Source organism: Macrotis lagotis, chromosome 1, assembly GCF_037893015.1.
Source record: "Macrotis lagotis isolate mMagLag1 chromosome 1, bilby.v1.9.chrom.fasta, whole genome shotgun sequence".
Taxonomy (NCBI): Eukaryota; Metazoa; Chordata; class Mammalia; order Peramelemorphia; family Peramelidae; genus Macrotis; species Macrotis lagotis.
This window is the reverse complement of record NC_133658.1, coordinates 779,102,261-779,127,774: the sequence shown is the minus strand read 5'-3', so window position 1 is coordinate 779,127,774 and position 25,514 is coordinate 779,102,261. Positions and strand designations below refer to the sequence as shown.

Below are 25,514 nucleotides of genomic sequence, written 5' to 3'. Positions count from 1 at the left end.
TCACACTGATAGTCTTTTCCTTTTTTCCCCCCTTTAGATTCTGAGGAAGAAGAATGCACCGTGGTGAAAGAGAAGGCAGCAGAGTCACAGACAATGGCTTCCTGCTCAACTGGTACTTTTTTTTCTTCTTAAACTAAGATTAAACACTGAATTTCACATCTGCTTCCTTTCTCAATGAATCATTAAATTAACCCAGGATTATTTGCAGGATTATCTTTAGGTAAAAAGTGTGATGTAATGGAAAAAAAACCCATTTTATTAGTTATATAAATGCATGTAAGTGAATTAAAACAAAGGTGTCTCTATGGACTCACCTGTAAAATGGAACTAATAATTTCCACATGCCCTTTTCCCCAAGGATATTGGGGAGATCAAATGAGATAATGAGTATGATAATTTTTAAAAGCTACAGAATATTGAAAAAGTATAAAGTACTGTTATTATGCTAGTGTCCTTAGTGCATTATTTCCACACCAAGTAAAAGAGTCTTTTATAACTAAATTTTAAAAAATATCTTTCCATTTTATTCAGTTCTTCTCATGAACATGAAAATATTGCCCTTCCCCAAGATGACTTAAGTTAATCATATAGAATATCAATGAATGGAAAAGTCAAAGAATGATCCTGTTTGCTTGTTTATTTGTTTAGTTCCTTTGGTAATCAAGACTCCTGAAAATCACAATGAGGTCACAGTCTGCTCCACAGATCACTACCAGAAATTGAAGACAGAAATGGAAGGCGAGGTAAAATATTAGTGTTTTTTTTTAAAAGATAGAACTAATAATCCTCCTCAAATATCAAAAATTGAGAAACTTATCAGTTTGTTTTTGTTTTTTGTCTGGAAATAATTAGATCATCTGGAAGATAAAGAAAGTTCATTATTTGGTCATGTCTAGGCCTTAGGTTTCTGGTGTCTCTCATTTATATGGAGAAAAATATCTCCCATTATGAGGTTCCATTATGAGGTCCTAATCATTTTTAAATTTGCTTCAACAGATATTTTAAAGTACTTACTATTTGTCTAACATTCTTCTAAGTAGTGTGAATGTAACAAGATAACTGAAGGATTTGAAAGAGGATTGAAGAGATCACAAATGCAAACATTTCCAACCAAAGGAAAGAAAGGGAGCTCTCCAAGGCAACAAATGTGAATGTAAATGGAGCTTTTTAGTTGACTTAGTTGTTAAAGAAAAATCTATAGTACATGGAAGCAAGGACAGTTAAAAGAGCATGAAAATGTTAACCTGGAAGAGTTCAATAAGAATAATCACTAGAATGATAAAGCTACTGACACAATTCCTAAATCTTTTCTCTTCATTCACATGACAAACTTTTTAGACTTTTATCACTTTCATGTGTATTTTTCCAATATCTTTTTAGCATCCAGTCTCATTTTTAAACCTTTCCTTTCAATAGATGCCAAGTTGGTCTCATCGATGTAAAGATTTCACCTAATCTCTTGCCAGCTCAAAAACATTCTGTGGAACTTTATTTTCTCTAGGACAAGATATAAACTAATTAAAATAAAACCCTCTCTAACATGGTTTTAATCTATTTTTCCAGGCAGGTTGCATATTACCTCATTTCACATGCCTTTATATTCCAGTCAAATTGGTCTATTTGACATTCTCTTTCACAATTCCTTTACCTTTGCCATTGAATGTCTGCTTTCTATTACTGTAAAGCTTTCTCCACTCATTCCCATGTCTTGGAACCTTCTTAGTCCCCTCTTTGAACAAATTCAGATGAGAGTGAAGTTCAAATATGGCCAACTTACCATCAGTCTCCAATACATTAAAGAAAACTTTCTTATGTAGCTCATTTATGAGATGATTTTCTACTTTCCTCCTCTCTGCTCCCTGTTTTTCCATTGTATGTCCTTCCATTCTTTTTTTTTAGATCATTCTTCTATAATAAACTTACCCATATAGAACTACCCTAATAATGATAAAGTTCCTAGGCATTACATATGTCATCTTTGCATCCACTCAAATAACTTAACCTTGTGGAGTCCCTTATGATTTCTCTTTCATTTTTATATTTTATACTTCTCTTTAGTCTTTTGTTCAAATGGCAAATTTTCTATTGAGTTCTGGTTTTACCTACAGAATTGCTTAAAAAATGTCCCTTTAAGGGGTGGCTAGGTGGTGCAGTGGATAGAGCACTGGCTCTGGAGTCAGGAGTACCTGGGTTCAAATCTGGCCTCAGATGCCTAATAATTACCTAGCTGTGTGGCCTTGGGCAAGCCACTTTAACCCCATTTGCCTTGCAAAAAAAAAAAAAGCCTAAAAAATAATTTCTCTTTCTTTAATGTCCATTTTCCCCATATGATTACTCTTAGGTTTGCTAGGTAGCTGAATCTTGTTAGTATTCCTCTCTCCTTTGCCTTTTGGATTATGACATTTGAAGACATCTTCTAAATCGACAGAAGTTAAACCTTGTGTGATTCTGACTGTGCTTTGTTGGTATCCAACTGGTTTCCTTCTGACTGCTTTCAATATGTTTTTCTTGATCTTGGAGTTCTGGTATTTAGTTAAAAAATGGGACTTTCGTTTTGGGATCTCTTTCATGGAGTGATCAGTGAATTCTTTTAATTTGCTCTCTTATCTTATTGAGTTTTTCCTTATATTTCCTTAAGTATGATTTCCAGTCTATTTTTAATCATAACCTTGAAGTAGTACAATAATTTTTAATTTATCTCTCCTCAATCTGTTTTCCAGGTTTATTGCTTTTCTAATGAAGTTAATATTTTCTTCTATTTTTTTACTCTTTTGAATTTATTTGCTTCTTGAATTTATTTCCTTCATCAGTTTTTGTTTCTCAATCATAATTTTTAAGGAATTATTTTCTTCAACGAACTTTTATAGATTTTTCCCCATTTGGCCAATTCTGTAATTTTCTTCAGTATTTTTTCTGCCTATTTTAGCACATTGTTAATTATCTTTTCATACTTTTCTTCCTTTGGTTTCATTTCTTTACCCATCTTTTCCTCTGTCATTCTTATTTGATTTTGGCAATCATTCTTCTAGTTTTTCAAGGAAATCTTGAGTTGTATACAATTCATTTTTTCCTCTTTGTTTATAGCTTTGCTTTGTTTATACCTTTCTGTTTGCTTATAACTTGTTTTATTTCATTGTTTACTTCTAAACTTGTTTCTTTTTTTTTTCCGTTTTTGCTAGGCAATGGGGTCAAGTTACTTGCCCAAGATCACACAGTTAAGTATCTGAGTCTGAGGTCAGATTTGAACTCAGGTACTCTTGACTCCAGGGCCAGTGCTCTATCCACTGCACCACCTAGCCACCCCCTAAATTTGTTTCTTGATCTTTCCTATCACTTAGAGAGATTTTTATGGACAGGTTTGGTTTTTTTTTTTACTTTCTCTTGACTTATGTACATTTCTTAACATTGGGTTCTGTTTCCTGCAAGTTGGGGAAAGGTATTATACTGAACTTTAGAATTTGATGTATTGCTGTTTTCAGACCTAGTTCTGGGGATTAGGAAGTTTTCAGTGCTTCTAAGGTTATATGGTCTGGGATGAGATATGGTCACTGCTCTCTCTCTTGCTCTCTCTTTTTTTTTTAGGGTTTTACAGGGCAAATGGGGTTAAGTGACTTGCCCAAGGCCACACAGCTAGGTAATTATTAAGTATCTGATGCCAGATTTGAACTCAGGGACTCCTGACTCCAGGGCTGGTGCTTTATCCACTGTGCTGCCTAGCCCCCCCCCCCCCCCCCCCCCCCCCCCCCCCCCCCCCCCCGGTCACTGCTCTCTTGATCAATATTTTGGACCTTAGTTGGGAAGAGTGCAATGCTGCTCCTCAGGCTACCTATTCTCTTGGGACAGGAAATGATACTATTTCTCTGAATACTTCCATCCTTGTCATCAAAAATGATTACACACCTCTGGGTTCTCCTGACCAAAGCCACTCCTTTACTCCCTTGAATTATAACCCAGAAATAGGTAAAAACAATGGAGTTGCCTAAGAAAGTCTGGTCATGTGTCTACTGCTAATGGTTTCTTCTAATAGTTTTCTTATTAGTTACCAAGTCCCCTTACCATCTCTGACTTGAGAATCCCCCAAACTGCTGTTCCATCTATCACTACCATCTAGTCCAATCCTTGGTGTTTCATCCATGTGGGCTCCAGACTAACCTGCTCCCTTGTCACATATCTCTTTCCAACTTCCTAAGCATTCTGACCTGGAAAAATGCTTTACCTTGTTGGCTCTGCCATTTTTAGAATTTGATTTGTGTATTATTTTAGAGTTGTTTGGAGGGGGATGCTGGGAGAACTCAGTTGAATGTTTTCTCTGCTATCTGATTCTTATTTCTTTCCCTAACTTTCCCTTGTTTGATATTTAAAATATTTTTTTTTACTTTATCTTTTTCATTAATGCTCTTTAAGGAATTCTTATTTTTGTTTTTTCTTTTCTTCAGTGTTTGCTATTTCCTGTGATGGAGGAGAGTTTTTTTGGTCATTCTCCTTCTGATCTGTACTTTGTGCTTACCCAAATTATGATTCTGCTCCCTTGGACTTACCCAGATAGGGCCTTTGTGCCCCAAATCATAAACCTCTCTCTTTACCCTGGAATTGTGTCCTGTTCATGAGTAATGGGTAAAGAAGCTACCAAATGGCATTCTGTTCTGGTCCCATGGTTAGCATAGAGCTTCCTTATAATAACTTTCTTATCAGGAGTTTAGTTGCTTTGCTATTCTTTTTTTTTTTTAATTTAAGGCAATGGGGTCAAGTGACTTGCCCAAGGTCACAAAGTTAGGCAATTGGTAAGTGTCTGAGATTAGATTTGAACTCAGGTCCTCCTGACTCCACGACTGGTGCTCTATCTACTGTGCCACCTAGCTGCCCCTTACCTCACTATTCTTGATGCAGATTTGAAGCATTAAAAAAATGTTTACAAACTTAGTTTGGGAGAACTCAGCAGAAATACTAAATTTGCTCTTGCATCTTGTTCTATCCTTCTCTTCCCGAGAATAAAATTGGACTTTTGATGCAAAAGGATGTTCAACGAATATGTCAGAAGAATATTGTAGATATAATTTATCGAGTTATTGACAGAATAGTACAGACAGCTTAATGGGAGAGGCAGGCTTAGAGTAAAAGATGAGGGAAATGAAATTAGAGTGATTGAATAGTGAATATCAAAAAATAGTCATTCACAGTACAATGTCAGTGTGGAAATAGATCTCTAGTGAAGTGCTCTGGGGCTATGTGCTTGAAGCTGGACTATTTAACATCTGATACATTGTGCTTCTTAAGTATCAAGGATTCTTTTTAAATTCCTCTATTATTTTGCAAATGCTTTAAATTTGTAATTCAGTTTTTGAATATGTGTAACTCCTTCAAGAATGTAGGCTCTTTGAAGATGATAATTTTTTTTGTCCTGTTGTTTATTCTGATTTATCCTAGATCTTTTGCACTTGTTAGGTCCTTAATAAAATTTAGTTGAATTAAAATACAGATGGCAGAAACCCCTTTTGACCTAGCTAGTCCTGAATGTGATTGAATATGGAACAAGCACTTTCTTACAGTTTTGAGTCAGTCACTCTCAGTCTTTGGGAGTAATCAGTGATAAGATCCCACTGTCCTTGGACCAATAATGCTGAATACTGGTAACACTCCTACCTGGTTAAAGATTATAAAGGATTAAGGTTAAGGATTACAAAGTTGCTTCCCAGGACAGATTCTCCATACATGATTCTGCTAAGAGAAGGCTTTCAACATAGTCTAAAGTTCTCCAAAAATGTCTAAAGTTATAGGATATGAATATGATGGAATATATTATACTGTAGGAGATAATGAAGGAGATGGTTTTAGTGGGGGGGAAAAAACCTAGGAAGAATTATATGACCTACTGTAAAGTGAACAAAATCAGAACAATGCACAAAGTAGTGGCAATTTTGTAAAAATAATACATTGTGAAAAGCTTAGTAATTGATCATGACTATGATTCACTGCATCTATTGATGAAGGGTGCCTAGGAAGTAGGGTTCCTTGGTAAAGAACTTAAGAGACTCTGACCTAGGAGTGTGAGAAAAGCCATAAATTTTAATTAGCAGTTTTCTATAGAAAATTACAAGTTAATTCACAGAGTTCTTTAAGGAGGAAGCAAGGAAAAGAAAATGATTTATTGATATTGATAGCGGAGCTATGAAAAGAAGGGGCAGCTGTCATGAGTAATAGAGGGGGAGGAGGAGCATGAAGAACAGAAATAAAGCTGTGTGGCTGAATTTAGGCTAAGAACAGTAGAGATCAGTACAAGATAGAGAAGGGGGAGAGCTTTTAAAGAACCCAGCCCACCATCTGTGCTGGGAGGAATCAGAGGGAAAAGCTAGAAGGAATGACTCATACCTGGACCTCAACACCTTGGCAGGAGTACTAAAAGGATAAAGGAAGAATAGTGGGGTAGGGACTGAGGTTGTTCCTATTATCTCATTATATTTACATTTCAGAAGAGGCTGAAAAATGGGGAAGATGTCCACAGAAAATGCCAGATCACAGGTATATTTACTTAAAATTGGAAGATAATATTTCCTTAATATTCCAAAACACAGAAGTGCCAGATGAATTTTTCCCCTAATACTTTTCTTTCAATACTATGAAAGACTCATGATAAAAAAAAAATCTACCCACTTCTAGATGGAGAACTTATGGTCTTAGCACATAGATTGAAGCACATTTTGTTTTTCCTTCGTTTTCCTTACTTTTTTTTCCTCCTAGCTAATGCCAGAATATGCTTTTCATTGCATCATTTATAAATATGTGTATACATTTATACATATGCATATACATTTATGTATGTATGTATGTATATGCATACAGATATACATTTATACATATAAATATGTATATAAGCAATGGATAATATTTTTCTGCCTTCTCAATGGGTGAAGATTGGGGATAGAGTAAGGGAGAGAATTTAGAGTTGCAAATAAAAATGTAAAAAATAATATATATTTAATACATTAATGTATATAATATTATATATTATAATATATAATAAATATATTTTAAGAGAGTTTGTATAGAAAGACTAGGCTTCACACTAAACCTTACCAGTGGAAGGACAAAATTCCCATTCTTATATGGGTGATTGCTGGTGTTCTGTAGGGAATAATTATGTTGTAGGAATAAGGGATCACTTCTTAAGAATCTGGTATTTAAGATGAGCAGTGGCAAGCAAACAAAAACAGGGACTACTAAACTATACATAAGAATCTTGCAGGTCAAATATTGACTTCATTTTAAACTATAATATTGTGTATGTTTTATTGTATTTTTGCTTAGTTTATTAAATATTTTGAAAATCCATTTTAATTTGGTTTGAGAGTTCTCCGAAATAATGTGGATGACAGTTTTTTGACACCTTTGTTTGAAGGGATTCTTAAATAATGTGCACGATTCTATGAGTGGAAAAGTTTGGAACCCAGTAGTTTTCAAACAGAGGAAATAGTAGGAAAAGGATGTTTGGAAAGCCCCAAACAAGTAAGAGGAAAAACAATGAATTCCATGAATAACAATGATAATGATAACAACAACAACATCATTTATATACTGTTTTGAGGTTTGTAATACATATTATCTACTTTGATCATCACAACCCTGGTAGGTAGGGTTAAGTTAGAGATGAGAATTCTATCTTAACCACAGGTCTCACACTCTAATCGTTTTGCTGCCTAATTGGCACTTTCAAAGCATTAGTTAAATCTAGTAAAGTTGAAATAAGACTTCACTTCTATGCAGTATTGCTAAGTCTAGTATGCCAATAAGTTGTATGACAATCAGTGGTGTTAACAGTTCCTAGGGTTTAAAGTAGCAACTCTATCCAGGTTCAACAGGTAAAGAGGAAGCAATGGAGTCAACTTATCCTGCATCCATTCCCTACAGATATATCCTATAATGGAAAAAAGTATCCGTAAACGCCAGGCTCTCCTCATCTGCAACTTTAAATTCGATCACCTCCATGAGCGACTTGGAGCTGAGCACGATGTTTTGGGAATGACTAAACTACTACAAGACCTGGGATATAATGTGAATCTTAAAGAAAACCTTACAGCTCAGGTAAGGACCACAGCCCACCACCCACTTTACTCACTCTCAGAGACATAGAAACACTAATTGATATATATCATCAAAAGTCAATCTCACAGTGCTACAGAAAACAAGTTCAGTGTACTTCAATGGGACTTTTAAAAGGACCTAACATATATCTGATCCTCTTGGTTCTCTTTGAGAATTGGATACTGAAGAATTAGTGACTTATGAAACAGTTAACTATAATACCTAGGGCAAATACTATTTCTTGACTCTTGTATATCTATTCCTTGACATCTTATATATTTCTTTCCTGCATTGTGGTTTCACTTTCTTGTTTTCTTGTCTTTTTGTTATAATTCAAATTGTGCTTTCTGTGTTATCAGTCCATATGACTTAATTTCTCAGCACTGGTCTCTAATTTTTATCTCACATTTCCTGTCACAATGAATTTATAATTAAGATCTCTTTTTCAGGTTTTATCTGTTTTGTTTGTTTCTTTTCATATTGATTTCATTTCTAAATACACATCTACTATCTGGACTAGTCAAAGACTAATCCCCTATAACAAGATCAAAAGTAAAAATTTAAGGAAAAAAACAAACAAAAAATAAAGTTCAACAAGACTAATCAGTATAATCAGTACATAAACTGAGATTGAAGGTTTTATACAATTTTTTTTAGGTTTTTGCAAGGCAATGGAGTTAAGTGGCTTGCCCAAGGCCACACAGCTAAGTAATTAATTATTAAGTGTCTGAGACCAGATTTGAACTCAGGTACTCCTGACTCCAGGGCCAGTGCTCTATTTACTGCGCCACCTATAAGCCCCAGGTTTATACAATTTTAGTCATTTATTATCACTCAAATCTATAAAGAAGTAATAGGTGTATTTGGGGTCAGCCTTAGCCATAATTACAAAATATTTAATTTCATTTTTATGTGATAGATATATTGTACAAAGTTTTAAAACTGCATGTTTCATTTTTTTATTATTCCACATGGCATCAATTATATATTTTCATACATTTTCAGTATTTTTGTATTCATTATTTCTTACAATAGAACATTCACGAAATATCTTTGACCATTCCTTAATCACCAATCACTTGTTTTGTTTCCAGGTGTTGCTTAACTAAAATCACTGCTGTAAATATTTGTACTTTTTTGCTTTCTTTTCTATATTTGATCTTCTTTGAGTATATATAATATATATATATATTGAACTAGGATCTCTGGAACAAGGTTTATGGACTTTTTTTCATGTTCTTAGAATAATAAATTGTTCTTCAAAAAAAATTGAGATTCTTTTCTCCAATAGTTAAAACAAATTCAGAGCTCTACCAAGACTATTAATATTCCTGTCTTTTCACAACTTCTACAACAAACATTGGTTATTACTATATTTTCTCATCTTAGGCAATTTTATGGATATGAAGTAAATCCTCTGAGTGTCTTTGAATTGAAATTCTTTTATTATTGGTGATTTAGAGAAATCTCTTATAAAGTTCTCAGTGGTCCCTATTTTTTGGGGGGGGATAATTGTTCATTTATCTCTGTTGACAATTTATCCACTTGGGAATTGCCTCTATAATTGGGATATATTTATGTGTTCATTTATATTCTATTCATTATTCTATTTTATACTAATTATATATCTATGTAGTGCAATAAATAATGTCCTGGGCTTCAGATCAGGAAGACATCTTCCTGAGTAAAAATCTGGTCTCAAATTCTTACTACTGTGTGACCCTGGACAAGTCACTTAATATTATTTGCCTCAGTTTTCTCATCTGTAAAATGATTTGGAAAAGAAATGGCAAAGCACTTTAGTATGTTTGTCAAGAAAATGTCACATGGTGTCATGTTGAGTTAGACACAGCTGAAATGGTTGTTATGTAACAATTACAACAAAGTTATATAAATGAATATAAAAATCAAATAACCATTGAGTAGGCCATATACATACATACATATATATATATATATATATATATGTGTGTGTGTGTGTGTGTGTGTGTGTGTGTGTGTCTGTGTATGTTGGTGTATAGGTGATTGATATTATGCCCATATTAGAGAAATATAATACAAATATTATTCATCAAGTAGTAACTTCCATTCTCATTCTAGAGATATTGATTTTATTTATATAAACTTATGGAAACTCAAGCCCTACTTTGGAAACTTGGACTTCTGTTAAAATGGTTCATAAGAGTAGAAGAGGAATGAGATTCCCATATGACTTCAGCAGGACTTAGCTAGGTTCAGTGCTGTACATGTGTAAACACTGTGCTTGCTTTGAATTTTCATTTCCCCTTTCATTCCCTATATCCAATCTATTTCTGAATCTATTGATTCAAACTTTGAAACATCTTTCAAAGTTTCTCTCCTTTGAAACTATCAACCTGCTGCAGACCTTTATCAAATCATGCCTAGAATTTTGAATTCTATTGTGCCTCACTGCCTCCCTCTTCCTAAAGTTGTCAAAGTGATCTTTCTGAAGTATAGGTTGATCATATCACACCTCCCTGCCTCCCTTCAGTAAAATATGATGGCTTCCTATTATCCAAGGATCAAATATAAAATCCTTTTTTTTTGCTTTTAAAGTCCTCCATAATCTGACCCCTTCCTAGCATTATAGTCTTCTAACCCTTTAATCATCCCATATATTTCCCCATATATTCTGCAATTCAGTGACACTCATCTCTTTGATATTTGTTATACTCATCTCCCAAATGGAAGATTTAAACTTTCTGGCCTTGGTTCTTGGAGTTCTCTTTCTTCATGTTTATTTCCTGACTTCCCTGATTTCCTTAAGGTTTCCTCTAAAGTTTCAACTTCTACAAGACTTTCATGGTCGCCCTTAATGTTAATGCCTTCCTTTTTTTGGTTTTCTCTTAATTACCTTATGTGTATGTATATGTGTATATATATACATATATATATACACATATACATATATATATATGTGTGTTTGTGTGTGTGTGTGTGTGTGTGTGTGTGTATCTTGTTCATATATTTAACAGTTTATTTGTTATCCAAACTCCCCCATTAGACTTTGAGTATCTTGGGAGCAGGGACTGTGTTTTGTCTTCCTTTCTATGCCCTACACTTGGTATAATACCTGTTACATTGTAAGTACTTAATAAATAATAAATATTGATATCCTGGAAGAAAAACCTCCTCCTCCTCCTCCTTCTTTTCTCTCTCTCTCTCTCTCTCTCTCTCTCTCTCTCTCTCTCTCTCTCTCTCTCTCCTTGTCTCTGACTCTCTCTGTATATGCAGCCTTTTAGTTTTCTGGAAATCATGCTTTACATTTTCTTTCCTGCATATATTTTCTTGTTTCCTTAAGTTACATTTATTTAAAAAAGGAAAAATATGAATTCCTGGGAGAAACAATTTATGTCATATAGAAGTAGTGTCATAAGGCAGTGCTTACCCTATTTCTCAAATAACTAGGAAAGCTATATCCCTTTGTCATCCTTATGAAGTGTTCATGTCAAATACCATATTTTACTATGTTGTTAGTTTTTCCTTCAATTCTTGGTTATAATTAACCACTAGCATATCACACATTCCTTCTTCAAGTGTGTCCTAGAAACAAATCATTCTCTCAGAAAAGCATATCTACCAGTTTACAAACTCTTCACTGACTAACCTCATGCCCCGACCAAGGAGATCTCACTTGAGAAACATACTTTTTTTCTGTAGAAATACACTTCACCAGAAACTCTTGGCCTTTTTTGGGTAGTCCATAGTTGGGATCCTATTTGGCTGCCAGTTTGTATCTTATTATCCTATGAAATCAGTTATAATTAATTTGCACCTGAACAATATTTCTTTCTTTTGATGTGTTAAGGATTTATGACTTTACAGAAGATAGTACTCTGCCATTATGCTGGCTAGTCTTAATCATTAACTTTTGAGTTTCTCTCAGGAAATGGAATCAGAGTTGCGGATATTCGCTGGACTCACAGATCACTGGTTATCTGATAGCACATTTTTAGTGTTCATGTCACATGGCATCTGGGATGGTATCTGTGGGACAAGACATGAAATGCAAAACCCAGATGTTCTGGCCATTAATACGATCTTCCAGACTTTCAATAACCATAATTGCCCCAGTCTGAGGGGTAAACCCAAGGTTATCATCATCCAGGCATGCCGAGGAGGTAAGTGTTTGGATATAAATTGATCTATATATGTTCAATTATTAACATCATATTACCTGTAATTTCCCTTGAACAGTGGGGCAAGGAAGATACCTATATTCATCCAGAATTCTTTCCTACTCTTTAGGGAAAAAATAAATACATCTCAAAACTTTATGTTACTATGCCTCAGAATTATAATTGAATGATCTAGAATTCTAGGAACTGGTATGTCCTTCCAGAAAGATGTTGTCCAATATGAATACATAATAAATTAAGCTTTGCTCCTTGCCCCCCTGTATCTTCCAGTTTGGAAACACTCTCCATTTACTCTCTCTTGGATAGGATTGAATATTAGTCATGGTCAACAAAAAATGGTAGTAGATTAGTAGAAGATTCTAGAAAGGGTGTCCACATTTTGTGTGTGTGTGTGTGTGTGTGTATGTGTGTGTGTGTGTGTGTGTGTGTGCTGTGTGGATTGGAATGTACATGTGCCCACACAAGGGTCATGGATGAATACTTTCAGGGATAATGTTCTACTTTGATTAGTGACTGTGAAAATTTGTTTTGTCTCCAGAGGGCATTGGCCTGATTTGGGTAAAAGATAAAGAATATTCTACTGACCATGGCCAGTCCTTTCAAGGTCACAGAGAATTTAACTTTTCATGTGATTCTATTCGATTGGAGCATGTGGAAAAGGATTTCATTGCTTTTTGTTCTACAACCCCACGTAAGTGATTTCTTAGAACTCCTTTAGCAATATGTGGATGCTGGTTTGGTAGAATTTCAAATGTTCTTGTCTTGTGGTATCATAGAATATATGATGGATTAAAATTCAAAGTTGTTGGTCAGTTGTTTCAGTCATATCTTATTTTTTTATTTTTGGTTTTTGCAAGGCAATGGAAAATTAACCTCAAGGCAATGGGGTTAAGTGCCCAAGGTCACATAGCTAGGTAATTATTAAGTGTCTGAGGCCACATTTGAACTCAGCTCCTCCTGACTGCAGGGCCGGTGCTCTATCCACTGTGCAACCTAGCTGCCCTGTATTTCAGTCATATCTAATTCACTGTAATCCCATTTGGGGATTTCTGTGCAATACTGAAATGATTTACATTTTCTTATTCAACTTATTTTAGAAAAAAAGAAAATTGAGTTAAATAGGGTTCAGTGATGTATCCAGGGTCACACAATTAGTAAGTGTCCAAAGCCAGACTTGAACTCAGGCAGATGAATCATCTGATTCCAAAGTTGATACTCTCGATGTACTATGGTACTCCCTAGATGCCCTAAAATCCAATGACCTAAATTAAAATTTCAATTCCACCAATTGCTTTCTGTCATATTTTAAGGTTACTTTGTTGTCTCTGGGCATGTTTCTTTACCTTGGATTGGATGAAAACTGAGGTCCCTTCCAGGTTTAAATCAGTGACTTTTCAATCTATATTTCAGAAGAACTGGGAAGTTCCAGAAAACAAAGTGGGTTTGCATCTATTTTCCTTCTGGTCATTATTATTGTAATCTTTTACTATTATTGGATAAATGGAACTCTTTCTAAGTACTGTTGTGGCTATTAAAATCATTAGGACCACATCCATCACTTACTGAGTAGGGTCTTATGGATTGTGTGATAACAGAAAAATCCAGACAATCAGGTGTGAGCATTATAAGCCTCACATGTGTCAGTATCTTTGTGCAGTTGTCTAGCCATAATTGTCAAAAGTAAATGGGAGCCCTTTTTTTCCGCTCCGAGCTGTAGCGAGTGGCTGTGCGGGCGGCAACGACTTCTCCGGCTTTCGGCCCTCTCCCGCCGGCTTTCTCCTCCTAACTCCAGCTCCTTCTCCCGCCGCAACCATGATGGAACAGGCCATCTCCTTCGCCACGGACATCTTGGCCGGCGGCATCGCCCCGGCCATCTCCAAGACCGCGGTGACCCCCATCCAGAGAGTCAAGCTGCTGTTGCAGGTGCAGCATGCAAGTAAACAAATTGCTGCAGATAAGCAGTACAAAGGCATTATGGACTGTATAGTCCGAATTCCAAAGGAACAAGGGATGCTTTCTTTCTGGAGGGGCAACTTAGCCAATGTCATCAGATATTTCCCCACCCAGGCCCTTAACTTTTCCTTTAAGGATAAGTATAAGCAGGTGTTTTTGGGAGGAGTGGACAAGCACACACAATTTTGGAGGTATTTTGCTGACAATCTTGCCTCTGGTGGTGCAGCTGGAGCCACTTCTCTCTGCTTTGTCTATCCCTTGGATTTTGCAAGAACCAGCTTGGCAGCTGATGTTGGGAAGTCTGGCACTGAAAGAGAATTCAAAGGCCTGGGAGACTGCCTTGTAAAAATAACCAAGTCTGATGGGAATTCGTGGCTTGTATCAAGGTTTTAATGTCTCAGTTCAGGGTATCATTATTTATAGAGCAGCCTACTTTGGAATCTATGATACAGCAAAAGGTATGCTCCCAGATCCGAAGAACACTCACATTGTGGTAAGCTGGATGATTGCACAGACAGTGACTGCTGTAGCAGGTGTAGTCTCCTATCCTTTTGATACCGTAAGGCAGTCTCGATGCAAAGGAGCTGATATCATGTATACTGGTACAATTGACTGCTGGAGGAAAATCGCTAAAGATGAAGGTGGCAAAGCTTTCTTCAAGGGTGCTTGGTCCAATGTTCTGAGAGGCATGGGTGGAGCTTTCGTGCTTGTCCTGTATGATGAATTGAAGAAAGTAATCTAAGAACATCCTAACTAAAAATGGAACCAGTAAATACAGATCACGTAGAATATTTAACCATATTTAGCATTTTTCGACCATTGACCTTCAAGAAATTCCTGTTGTCTTTTTATTCAGGCCAGATCATATTTGTAGAAGAGCCAAGAACAGCTCTTAGAGAAAGGGACTCATTTATTGTGATCCATTATTCACACAGTGGAACTGATGATGATTCTGCATATTGATTTCTATTGTTTTTTGGGAAAATAACAGTTACTGTGGGTCCAAGAAAGCAGATCAACTTAGACCATCTAGTTTAAATGCTCTTTTGTAGGACCATAAATTTGTGTTTAAGTACTTATTTAAAAAAAATCATGTCTCCCATTTGTACTTAAGCACTATATATATACTATTTTGCACAGCTGACTATTTGGCAGTTATGATGATCTGTGTTGGGCCTTCTGCTGTAAAACAATAAATACACAGAAGACTCTTAAAAAAGTAAATGGGAATCATTTCCACAAATCTTTTATCTGTAATTAATTTTCTGTGAAGTATATTAGTAGTGAAATAAGAAGCATCCTTCATGATGGTGGAGTGACACTGGGTGAAGGAGGAGAATACTATTGGAGGACCTATTAAAATTTTTATTTAAATATTCTTTGAATTCTCCATTATATTAATTATTGTTTAGTCTAATACTATCTTTTTTACTCTTGCATATCTTTTGTTTTTTTCTAGATGTTTCAGGGATTAGAAATAAATAGAAGAAATAAAGGAAATGGAAAAGCAGAAATCACCTTAACCTACTTTCTAATTATTAAAAGAAAAGATGGGAATAAGCTATGTGCAAAGAAAAGGTTTCTTATAGGCCTAGGATCAGAACATCTGGAGCTGAATCTCAGTACTATCACATTCTACTTAACCTCTCTGGGCTTCATATATGTGTGATGATCAATCAATGACTGTTAAGTTCCATATGGCTTAAAATAAATATCCTTATTAAAAATGATGATGAAACTCCCTCTGTCAATGCCAGTTAGCCCTTCTCTGCAATTTATGGTCTTAGAGAATTGAGACATTAAACAATTTGTTCAGGGTCACACAGTCATTATGAACAGAGAACTTGACTCCAAGACCAATTTGTTTTCTTCTCTAAACTAATAATCATGTAAAAGTAATTTGGAGCACTTATAAAATAGTATAGCTCACAGTTCAAATTATGTTAATTGAAATAAAATATATAGATATACAATTCAAAAGTATATTTCCACATTATATACATTACTGTTCAATGCCCAAATGTGTATGTTCATATGGATATATGCACGTATACATTAATTGTATAGAGAGTTAATATATATATATAAAGTATACATATACATTATATTTGTATTTAAATATATGCATACATGTATGTATATACAATACATTCTTTCTGTTACACGTAAATTTTAGAGATATATATAGTATCTGTATGAGTATATGCATATATACAGAATAAGAAGTGCATTTATGTATACAACTTATATCTATCTATATATAAATGGTGCAGAAGGTTTGCATAAATAACTTCAGAAGTAAATTGCTTCAATCTCATTTTAGAAGGAACTACATGTATATGTGTAAACTCATGCATACCTCTGTGTGTGTGTGTGTGTGTGTGTGTGTGTGTGTGTGTGTGTGTGTGTGTCTGAAGACACATATTCATTAAGTTTTCATTTTGGGGAATCTAGTTCTATGTCTTTATCACTTTGTACATTGACCAGCATTATTTTGTCCTCAGTTCAAATTTAGGCTGCCTTAAAATCACATAGGACTTTGAAGAAATAAATTGATATTGGAACTGGACCTGTGATTTCCTTGAAATGGGTAGTCTTGGGAAGTCATTTCCCTCTACCAAAACAGTTCTGTAGCTTCTCTAAATTCTAGATTTCTCGACAATGTCTTTCACTGCATCTGGGGCTATCTCTGGTAATCCAGATCCATATCTAGACACTGAACCTAGATGACCTCAGAGGAGAGAGTGAGGCTAGTGAATGCACAGCCCTCCCTCACTTAAATCCAATTCATTTGAAAACAAATCATGGCATCACCTTCTTGATGTCATGATTCTCTTTCCTCCAAGTGATGTTTTCTGGATGTATGAACACTAGAGATCAAAGACACTTAATTTCTTTTAGCCTTGGTTTTCTCATCTGTAAAATGTAAAATATGTAAAATTATTATTCAATAATTGCACCTATTTCAGAGGTTCATTGCTATGCAATCCTTATAATGCTACATACATCCTACTTATTATTCTTATATTACTTTTTATGACTATTATATATGTCTCTTCACTCACAGCCATTTCAGGTTTAAGCTTGGCATTCTGCTTCTATGACTCAGGTTCCCTGTGTGTTCTTCCTGCTATATTCTACATTTCCTATGCTATAAGTCTCTAGTTTGCTCTTACTACAGTCAAGGCTCCATCATACTTCTACCAAAGAACTATCACTCCATTTTCATCTTTATCTTGATGTTGTATTTTGTATTTTTTTTTTTGTCACTCTCGTTGACCAACACTCATCCAATACTGTCAGAGGACATTATGCACTGGAATATTACACATTCCAATAAAACCACAAGTTTAATCCCTATTCTTATTTAGGAAGAAAATATATGAATTTAGACATTATAGAATAGGATAAGATATATGACAGCTACTCAGTTTCAAACTATCAAATAATTAAATTTTTAAAGATAATCTTAACTAGAAGGTTAGACTATATTCTACTCTCTGTCACCACAAGTAGTTTTTCAATTTGTTCTTCTGATGTTCTGAATTAAATATCTAATCCCAAATTTTCTCTGACCTAATCATGGAGCCTTTTATTTGCAAGTGAGTCTGGGTGTCTTCTACTCATTTTCCATCTAATGAGCTATTATATGCTTTCCCTCTGCCATTTCCAAAAGGGAGGGAAAAAAAAAAAAACCAAAGTAGACTAGGAACCTCTGAAAGTGTTCAAAAAGAGATGTATTTATTATACCTAGGCATTTACCCTGCCCTTCTCAGGCAATTTGATCTGATGTCTCTAAATCAAAACCAAAATAAAACAAAACTTACTTGTCATTTGTCCTTTTTAACCCTTCAAAGATTGTTACTCTGGAATCTATCTGCCATGGTGGCTTCTATACATTAACTATTGACTTGATTTAGATTCTCAATAAAGATTAGTTAAATTAAATTTACTTTGTTTCTATTGCCCATTCAACTTAGAAATAGTTACAAACTTTCACCTTTCAGTTATCATCAAATACAAATTCAGGTCTCAATCTTAATTTCCTTTTTATTTTCAGATAACATTTCTTGGAGACATGATAAAGAAGGCTCTATCTTCATCAAGCAACTCATAGAGTGTTTCCAGCAATTTGCCCACTGTTGGCATTTGGAGGAGATTTTCCGTAAGGTCAGTTTCTTCTTACATGTAGGTATTTGGAGATCGGGATCCGAGCCTTCCTTTCTGAGCTTTTAGACTTTCCATGAAACTCTTAGATGTCTGGAGTAGAACTAAGTTGGCATTTTCATAAAAATAATCAAAAAACCCTTATTCTAATAATATGACTCCTCTGGTATCTATATGAAGAAGTTGAACTGTTGGTAGTTATGTAATATTCTAGTTATATATCTAAGTATTATAGTAATTAACTAAAATATAAAATAGGTCTACTTTGCCTCTGGTATTCCTCTATTGGCTTTATTTTTTTTCCCTTTTTGGGGGTTTTCATTGGCCTCATCCACCTTGCCTTCTACACAAATGCTGCTTTCAGTAATTCAATCACTCATATGATTCCCAAGAGACCTCCATGTTCCCAACACTAAATCCCCCCAATTCTCTTTTTCCTCTCCATTAAACTTTCTCTGACTTGAATTCCAACTCCTCAAAGCAGTAAGCTCCTTTAAGAAACTGACAAAGTAGTTCAGTAAACATTTTTCACTAATGACCTTAGTCTATATTTTCATCTTAGAAGCTCAACTATGCACTGGCCCTGAATAACCTGAATTCCCATACAGCCTCAGACACTTAATAATTGTTTAGGTATGTGACCTTGGGCAAATCACTTAACCACATTTCCTTAAACAAATAAAATTTTTAAAAAAAGAAACTCAACTATGGTCCTCAACTCTTCTTCCATTCTCTTTGCTCTGATCCATTGCTGTAGACATTAGATTTGAGATGTTGAAAGTTAGGTTCAAAGAATTTGGCCAGATTTGGTACCTACTATTCAGGGTTTCATTCACTTCAGATGGAATATTTGTCATAAACTACATCTTCATTAACATAGATTAAGTAGTTATGTGTTCTAATATGTTCAAGGGTATTTTATGTCTGAGATGGGAAGTTGATGATCAATGGAAAAGTCAATGCTATTTCTGAAGAGCATGATTTTATGAATTTTTATTTGGGACATGATGGATTAGAGTCAACTAGTGCCTTTACCACTTTGCAAAAAGTTGGGGTTCTCCTGAAGGGGAGAACCTAAGTGTATTATCATTGCTGTTCTCTTATCAGTAAGATTATTAGTAATGCCTCTTTTTCTACTACTGCTTTGGCTGCCCTGACCAAGGCTATGACAATGTCATTATTGCTACTCAGAAGATAGTTTATGAACCTCTTGGAAATTGTGGTATTACAGATGTGGTGGTCATACCCAAAAATATCATGCTTACTCTGTCTGATACTCTTAAGATTGTGAACAAGTTCATGTGTGAACTGAATGGAAGTTTTTCAGGCTTAGACTTCCAAGTTTTAACACCTAATGTATCTGTTGCATATTTGACCTGCCTCCTGAAGAGATCTCAATATGAGATCAATAAAATGGTAAAATAAGCATCAAAAGGATATTTAAAGGGAATTTAGACTTACACAGAACACCAGGTTGAATTCTGTGACTTTAATAAGAATATCACATATATATCTTCAGTGCTAGTGCTGATATCATGATTAAATATAATTATTGTAAAGTTCATTTTCTGCAATGGCAATGAATATGATTATTACAGCCATGCAATGGACCTCATAACCTCCATGACCTTCAAAAAAGTAAGTAGAAAGTAGTGAATTTTTATACCCACTCAAAAGAGTATTTCTATCATTAGAGAGCAGATAAGAGATTCCATGCCCGATCTTTATTCCAAGGCATCCTTGTATTAGAGGAGGAGAATCATACATGTACTAGGTACAGTCAATAATGTTATCAAATTAAATATAGAAAAAAACTCATCTATTGAATTTATTTCTTTATTTTCTCTGTTTAAGGTGCGGAAGGCATTTGAGACTCCAGAAAAAAACTCCCAGATGCCAACAGTAGAAAGATTATCTTTGACAAGACAATTTTACCTCTTCCCAGGAATTTAAAACTAGAACAAGGAAATAGCAGCTAATGGCAACTCAGGTAAATTGATCAAAGGGATGAGGAAACAACTGCATTATTCAAATTCTAAATGGGAGGCCAATAGTCTTGGCTGTGCCACTAGTTCCAGTCACTTATATGAAACTTGGTAATAATTTATACCACTTAATTCTGGCATTTATATGACCTAGGTCATTATAAGATCAGTCCAATTTGAGTGAATGAAGCATTCCTAAAGCTCTTAGTGCTAAACACTGGGGATACAAAAAGAAAACTAAGACAATTCCTGCTATTTAGGAGCTCTCATTTGGGAAGATAACACACTTGGAAAATTTTAGTTATAAATCAGATATAGAAAGTGCCATAATTTCTAGGAAGAACTGGCAAAGCAGATATAAATGCTTATGTGTTATTTAATATTACTTTCCCTAGGGTTCTTGGGTTCAGGGTCTTGGGAAAAACCCATTACAGTTTGAGGGAAGATGATGGTCACATAAGGGGTTCAACTGTTTTGGCACATGCTGCCTCTTTTCTTTCCCTCAGTGTACCTTACCATCTCAAATAGACTGAATTGATTGACCTCTGTGTCCAGTTGACTATTGAGGATTTCTGGTCCTTTCTCCACAGAAGACGCTTCCTTGAATGATAGCTATGAGGGATGTATTGGAAGAAGAAAGGGGAGTTTGGGAATTTGGGAATTTTACTTTCAGGCCTCCGATGTCTTTGTCTTTTGGTGGCAATTGGTAAATAGGTATTGCTGGGAGTGACAACAAAGATGGTTGTGCTCTTCACAATTATTTTTTCCCTCAATGATTTTAGGGAGTACTCATTTCCAGGACTACTGTGTACCCTGAACACATCAGCATCCAAAGGATATGGTTGTCAACAGGGTGGTAGTGATGGTTTTTCTTGCTGCCACATGCTGCTTCCAGCCTCTCTTTCTAAAGACTTGGCTGCTTCAGGAAGGCTAATTTTCCTGCCCTATGCCTTGATTGGCAGCTGGTGGGTATGATGTCAATTGCAGTGGCATTATCCTATCACCAAAACATTAAAAGGTCAATATTGAGGTTTTGGCTGTACTCATATCAGCCTAAGAAGGGGAAACTTTGTTGATAAGTTCAAGTTTGACCTTAAGACTACACAGAAGCTAGTGAATCTCTCAATTGCAGGAGGCCCTGTACATCTCCATTTTGATTTGTGCTCTAGAATACTTATGTATGGGATGATTTTATTGTGGTAAGAAAATTAATTTTATTAAATTTTTGAATACAAAAAATCATAAAATACATTATCCTGTCCAATACAAGACTAGTTAGGAAAAAATCAACTGCCAGTAGCATGTTATGTCTCTCTGGAGTAAATGGGGTATGGCATGTATTTAGGGAAGACTAGTACTTCTGGTATGAAGGTTGCCTTTGATATCTACCTGATCTACCTTACTCTCATCTATGGTTCCAAGAAGCTGTAGCATATGCATTGATCATGCCTCAGTAAGAGCTAAACCAGGTTGGGATCTGAAACCCATGAGTTGGGGGAGGGGAGCTGTCTTACTCCAAGCATGTGATGGAATGGGAAGATGAGAACAATTTGCTCTAATAGCCATGAAGTAGGCATTGTAGAGTGCTCAGAGCTTTGTTAGACATGAAAGGCACCAACATTATCCACTGAATTTTGAACCATCATGAGTCATCTTGACTCTGTGGATGCGGAATCTTGGTTGTCATGACTCTGGAAGAGTGAGTAAGACTGAATACTTCATGCAACTCTACTTCATTTAAATTCATTTTATGCTCAAATCTGTTATTTTGTTATTTTCCTCCTGTTCCTGGAATAACTTTTTTGAATGGCTTTTGTTTGGTCATTCTCGAGAGTACAATTAATGGAAGGGAAACAAAGATTAAAAGTGATGACCCATTTAACACTGAAAATGAGTTCTTATTATAAAATGACATTACTCATTTCAAGAACACAAAGATGTAATGATCCTCTTTCCTGCCATCTCACCCCTCCCCAACTCCAATTTCATTGGGATAAATATAAGTGCTACTATAAGTTATGAAGACTCTATTTCAAACCTTTTTAAATATGATTTTATGTTTTTATGTGGAAATCCAAGGTAGATGCTGGTCCTATGCTATGGATTGACCCTGTTATGATGCCTTTTATAATACCCTTCCCTGTCTCTCTTTCATCCAGGAAATAATACGTTATGCAGTCCTGAAGAACTTCATTCTTCCAGAAAGTTGTCAGATACAGAATATTTCTTCAAATCTATTTTATGTCACTCCCTCATGTTTTTCTGTAAAACCTGAAAAGCTCAGACCAAACATGAAATTTGACATCATCCAAGAAAACTTTCCTGATTATCTCCCCTCCTGTCTTAAGTGCTTATAATATTATAATAAATGACTGTAATCCATTTACATTTATTTTTACGTTTTTTTTTATTATTACTTTCTATTGTTTTGTGTGAAAAATGACTTTAAAGTTTTTGCTTGTTTTTGCAAAACAATGAACTTAAGTGACTTGCCCAAGGTAACATTAGGTGTCAGAGACACGATTTGAACTCAGGTCTTCCTGACTCCAGGGCCTGTGCTCTACATGTGCTAACTAGTCCCCTGACCCCCCCCCCAAATGCCTTCATTTTTAAATTAAGGCTAAGGATAATATCTTCTCCCTTTTTTTTAGTCCTTTCCATTTCTTAGCATATTTGTTGGATATAAAATAGGTCTTTAGTTATGATTTTTGAATAGAATGTAACTACAACAACTAAACAACTACAACAACAATTAAAAAGTTGCTACTTTTTCCTTTGAGGTCATCAGGCAACAGATTATCACAAAAGTGATCACTAGACCAGTGCACATTAAGAGAAATGGATACTTAGAAGACTAAATTCTTTGTGCTTAGAGTATTCTAGACATTCTAAACTCCAAATAAGTTAGTTTCTAAAGAAGACTGGGTAGCATTTACTATTTGATTATAAGCATTCCATAATAAACTCTCAATGGGGAAACTCCCTCTACCATTGCAGATCAGTCATGAAGTGAACAGCAACCATTAAGCATTTAAGAGGTCAATTTGCTAAGGAATGAAGAAGCAAAGCTAATATATGGTCTAGCAGCTGGTCTTCAACTTATACTATCAGAGAATAGCCTAGAGTATTTAGAAGGAATGTGACTTGGTCAGGATCATATCACCAAAATATGTACCAGGAAGGACTTGAAAACAGGTGTTCAAGTCATGAAGCTGTAACTATCCACTAGGCCACATTTATTTTTGTCCTAAACATAGTTAAAATGTTTGATGAATTTTTTTTATAAATTTTAGAATGGTTAGAATGTAATTCATTCATTCCATTCACCACAAATTCATGGAAGAATATGAGAGGTCCTGAAAGAGGACTGACATTTGTGACATTTTCTTAAACCCTTCCATTACAAGTCTTTCAGTATTGAGAGGACCACAGCAATCAATCAAATGATTTAAGGTATGAGTTGCAACATTATGTTTATTATGTTGAGAGGTCGTCTGTGCAAACCATCCTTCTCACTTGTCTTTCCCAGAATCATTCCATTCCATAGTCTGATCTGATATAGATGATAATCTCCATTATTTCTCACTGATATAGATGATAATCTCCATTATTTCTCATTAAATATTCTCGACAATTCTGTTATATTTATAAAAATGTTTATCTTTTATTTTTATATCATCTATTTATCCTCCATATGTATTCATTTCCATTTTATGACCTTCATTCATGTACAAAAATGATAAAAAATCATCAAAATAAGCAACTAATAAAAATATGATATTCCAAATATATTGATTTCCATCTTGGCAAAAGAATAAGAAATTTATGAGAGAATTTTAAAAATATATTCCATATTTTTCATGATATTGACAAAGACATTTCTCATCATCATCCTTCATGAGTGTACATTCACTCAAAGGTACAGATATTCATTCATACTCACGTCATATATAATGATCCAGGCTGCACTGCTTTCTTATTTCCAAAAGATAGTCTTTATAATACTCTTCTAACAAATAAATTTCTTTTCTTAATTATCCTTCTGGATTTTTAGCTGCCTTTAAGAGTTGACTTCTTTCATTAGAATGTTAACCATATCCCTACCATGTATTTCACTATCTAACACACAGAAAAGGCTTAATAAATGCTTACTACCTGACTAACTGATATATAGTTATTATATCAGCCCTTGAATATTATGGAAAAGAATTTAAACACCATTCAATTGAAACTAATGCAACGTTTCAAGAAAAGGGTAAAAACCTTCACTTGTTGTGAGGAAAAGTTTCTAATTGTTAGAATATCCAAAAGTAGAATTGCTGAGCTCAAAAGAGAGTGAATCCCCTTCACTTCCTCTTAGAAGGGTCTTCATACAGTGGTTGACAGCTACTTGTCAGATATGAATGAAGATTGTTTTCTGAATGGATGGCTATTGAGACTTCTTCCCACTTTGAAACTATGATTCTTGGAATGTGAGATACACACATGCATGTATATGTATATGCATTTATTTATAAATGTATATATATGTATGCATATATATCATAAACCAGCCACATGATTATATTCTTACTTCTCTTCTTGAAATATGAGAGACTCAATTTCTCTGAGATGCCTTTGAAGTTCTGGGAGAAATGGGGAAACAACTATTTAAGAAGCATCTTGGTAAATTCTTTTATTTTATAAAGGAGGGAGCAAAGACCCAGAGTTAGGTTCAGATCTCCTTACTCCTAGGTCAGTGGTTTTAGTCAAGCTATTCATACTTTGATATTTTCTAGGAACAAGGACATGGGAGCAATAGTTCTTCCAGAGTATCAACTTCTAGTCTTGGGACACATAATAATTCAGTAGGGTGAAAATCCTTGTGTGTTTTAGTCACAACTTGGTCACAAACTTACCATCTACATCTTCATCCTGATGCAGGAAATTTTAACCAATATAGGAGAATTTTTCATGGAAGAAAATCCTGGAGATGAGATAATCTCATGCTTCCCCCCCCATTTTTGCTTTAAATGTTGCCAATCTCTTACCAACACCTTCTAGGATTATTTTTTTATATCATGTCATGATCTTTTACTCTAGGGAAACCTAGAATCATGGGTTGGAGGACTCAAAAGGACATTCATGTAACTTATAACCAAAAGACACTTTAAGGACATTGGAATCAATCCAG

General features: G+C 35.0%; 1 protein-coding gene and 1 pseudogene across 1 annotated transcript in view; both read left to right on the top strand.

Annotated features, from left to right (window-relative positions):
* Positions 1–22,753, top strand: part of LOC141508189 (caspase-13-like) — a 30,437-nt gene extending 7,684 nt beyond the window's left edge. Inside the window, exons 3-10 of the mRNA XM_074216574.1 lie at positions 38–112; positions 649–743; positions 7,903–8,076; positions 11,984–12,218; positions 12,775–12,927; positions 18,250–18,359; positions 20,211–20,346; positions 22,501–22,753. Of these exons, the coding sequence (XP_074072675.1) occupies positions 38–112; positions 649–743; positions 7,903–8,076; positions 11,984–12,218; positions 12,775–12,927; positions 18,250–18,359; positions 20,211–20,309 (941 nt within the window). The 3' untranslated portion in view covers positions 20,310–20,346; positions 22,501–22,753. The remainder of the gene's footprint in view (positions 1–37; positions 113–648; positions 744–7,902; positions 8,077–11,983; positions 12,219–12,774; positions 12,928–18,249; positions 18,360–20,210; positions 20,347–22,500) is intronic.
* LOC141508191 (ADP/ATP translocase 3-like) lies at positions 12,934–18,243 on the top strand (annotated as a pseudogene).
* Positions 22,754–25,514: the final 2,761 nt, after the last annotated feature.